Raw genomic sequence first — 2,747 nt, forward strand, 5'->3', positions numbered from 1 at the left:
TGTTTAGCAAAGGGAATTATGGGCCATAATTAGAGCAATTTGTGTTAGGTCTATCTAGTTGAATAAAAATGCCACTTTTTTTAGCTAGCAAAATTTTGGCCTATTCGATAGTGTTTTCAATCACTTAATGGAAAAAATTATAGTCATCATAGGTTTTTTAAGAAAAAAAGACTAGCTCTTTAGGTTGTGAGAAAAATGGTGCTAAAGCTAATCTCATTTTTCTGAAAATGCAAACACTTTATCATGATACAATATACCACCTTCAATTTTGTTTAAAGATACTTACCAACCTTTTGTAATTTCGTTACTTAAAGATAAGATTTATATTTACTTGCATCTCAAAGTTGAGTAAACAATGTAAAACTATTGTTAAAGCTAATGTAATTTTCTTTTTGTGCAGTAAACATTTCTTTATATTCAATACTGACTCAAACTTGAGGAAATGCCAAACATTGTAAGACTGTTGACGGAAAATTACATTAATCGACGGTTTACTAATAGAAAAATCTCTCTCTCTCTCCAGCGAAGTAAGTTAGGTATACGAAATACAATTCTGAAGCTTTGTAATCTGTAGATTGCGACACTGAAGGAAAATAAAGACCCAGGTCCCATAGATTGGAGGAAAACCTGCACGTGCGAACTAGTTGTGAACTTGCATAGACCATGTCTTCAGCCATGGCCCGAACTGGCTACGGGTTCCGAAGCAGTTGTGGGTCAGGACTCAAGAAGCCAAGGAAACCTGCAGAGTTACAAACAAGTTTGCAGCCAGGGCCTGGTGGGAACAACTCCCTAGAACCGCGATTGGCTATCAGTCCGGGGAACCCAAACGACGTTGTCTCCGAAGTTCCAATGGCAGATGAACTCCTCGTTATTCGAGAGGTCCTCCAAAAGCCTTAGAACTGGACTGTCTTTGAACTTGATGTGTAGGGCATGAAAGTTGTGGCAAGAAGCAGAGACAGTGAAGCCTTTTAGGGAGCTGTTGTCAGCAGCATTTGATCTGGTGTTGTGTATGCTCAGGTCCATCTTGAGTACCTTGCTGCCTTGCAAGTAATGGCAATAGAAGACCTGGAAAGGAAACATGGCGCTGTGGCAGGCAACCGCAGGAGCGCGAATCTCTTGGATTCTTTTTATGGCGACAGCCTGGTCATACAGTAGGTCAGGAGGCGCCAAGGAGTACAGGCCTGCTCCGCTTGCCAGTATCTCGAGGTCTGAGCTGCGCGACACAGAGGCCGCGAGGTCGGCCATCTCTTCGAAGGACGACACACAGGCCTTCGTCTCGCCCTCTGCGGGCGCGGCCCCGCAAACCCTCAGGGTTTCCTCCATGCTCCTGGCCATGCCGGATCCCACAGAAAACCCGAACTGGCGTAGCAGCTGCGGCAGCTTCTCCACACAAAAGAAGGGCCGCAGAGCTTCCACCAGCACCGGAGGCAGGAATGCCCTGTTTGTGCTAGTATTAGCAGCCATAGTCCTGGCCGCAGTAGCAGCTATCTCGAGCGTCTTCCCTGGAGCCACCCTGCTTTCCCCGAAAAAGAGACCGCTGACAACAGCCTCCTCCAGAGACGTATCAAAACTTGGAGGGAAGTTGTAGGAAGTCAAGACAGAGAGCTGCAGGGGGACGAAGCCCATATCCTTGTCGTTACAAACGAAGCCACCTTGCACGCAGAAAGGTGCCAAACTGAGGCCCGCTTCCAGCCTAGTTGCTATGACCGCGGCCGACTCCGGGTCGAGACGGCTCATGCGAGAAGCGAGACTGGATGGGATCGTACGTGAGCTATCGGCTGGGTCCTCTATAAGGGCGTCATCACTACTATTAGAAAACCCTGATGGATGATCAGCAGCGCTACCTGCAAGAGCTAAGCTGTTGCCGAGAAGGAGCCATGCCGATGCGGCCCGAAGGATGACCAGGAGGATCTGCATAATGCCTTAACAGGATAGCAGGAAACAGGGATAATAACCCGCTCCCCGCTTTTCTTGTTGTTCTTTTACTAGAGGCTGGAGCTACGATTAGCAGTTTACCAGAGAGAGAGAGAGAGAGAGAGGTGTGTGTGTGTGTGTGTGTGTGGTGTTTGGGAAGCCCGCGGTCCCGCAGCAAATTTGAGGCCTGTAGGCTGTGAACGATCACTTTCTCAGAGAACCGGCACCACATGGGTCCTTGCCCATTGACTCGGGTTGCAGCTCATTGTGCAAGTAAATGAGATTCGAGAGTCGAGACTTTTCACAACTTTGCATGGCGCGTTCTATCCGCACGGCGCACGAGTTACGACTCTCAAACCCCTGAAGACTGATTCTCTGATAATTTGATCAAGCTGTCTTCTCGAGAAGTCAAATCAAACCAGTCTTTTCCATATTAAATGCTGTTAAATTCAATGTGAGGATTCGCACGTCTAATCCTCGGTACACAGTACCGTATGATAGCATTCCATCGTCAATCAATTGAGGTCATGGCATGAATCGAAGTTATACTTTATCACGGAATAAAATAGCATTGGGTCATTGACTCAATGAGTACATATATCAAGTGATTTTTACAGCTACCTAAACGCAATTTGGTTCAATTCTTGACTCTTGAGTTTAAGTTCCGTTGGAGACGGTTGTAACTTCTAATAACTTGTACCTTTGAACATGTCCTCAATCCTCTCCAACCATTAAATTCTCTTAAATTCTAAGGGCGCATTGTCTTTTGATTGTGGAGGATAAAAATGCTTGCCTCATGAAAAGATAGTTAAAAATGTACAATAGCTTTCATC

At 46.0% G+C, this 2,747-nt stretch overlaps 1 protein-coding gene across 1 annotated transcript; it reads right to left on the reverse strand.

The window, feature by feature from the left end:
• Positions 1 to 400: 400 nt before the first annotated feature.
• Positions 401 to 2,146, reverse strand: LOC148018659 (BURP domain-containing protein 6-like). The gene has a single exon (XM_087701184.1). The coding sequence runs from the start codon at positions 1,915 to 1,917 to the stop codon at positions 790 to 792; it is 1,128 nt and encodes a 375-aa protein (XP_087557310.1). The 5' UTR covers positions 1,918 to 2,146; the 3' UTR covers positions 401 to 789.
• Positions 2,147 to 2,747: the final 601 nt, after the last annotated feature.

Source organism: Lygodium microphyllum, chromosome 20, assembly GCF_053477565.2.
Source record: "Lygodium microphyllum isolate KBCC chromosome 20, Lygodium_microphyllum_v1.1.10, whole genome shotgun sequence".
Classification (NCBI taxonomy): Eukaryota; Viridiplantae; Streptophyta; class Polypodiopsida; order Schizaeales; family Lygodiaceae; genus Lygodium; species Lygodium microphyllum.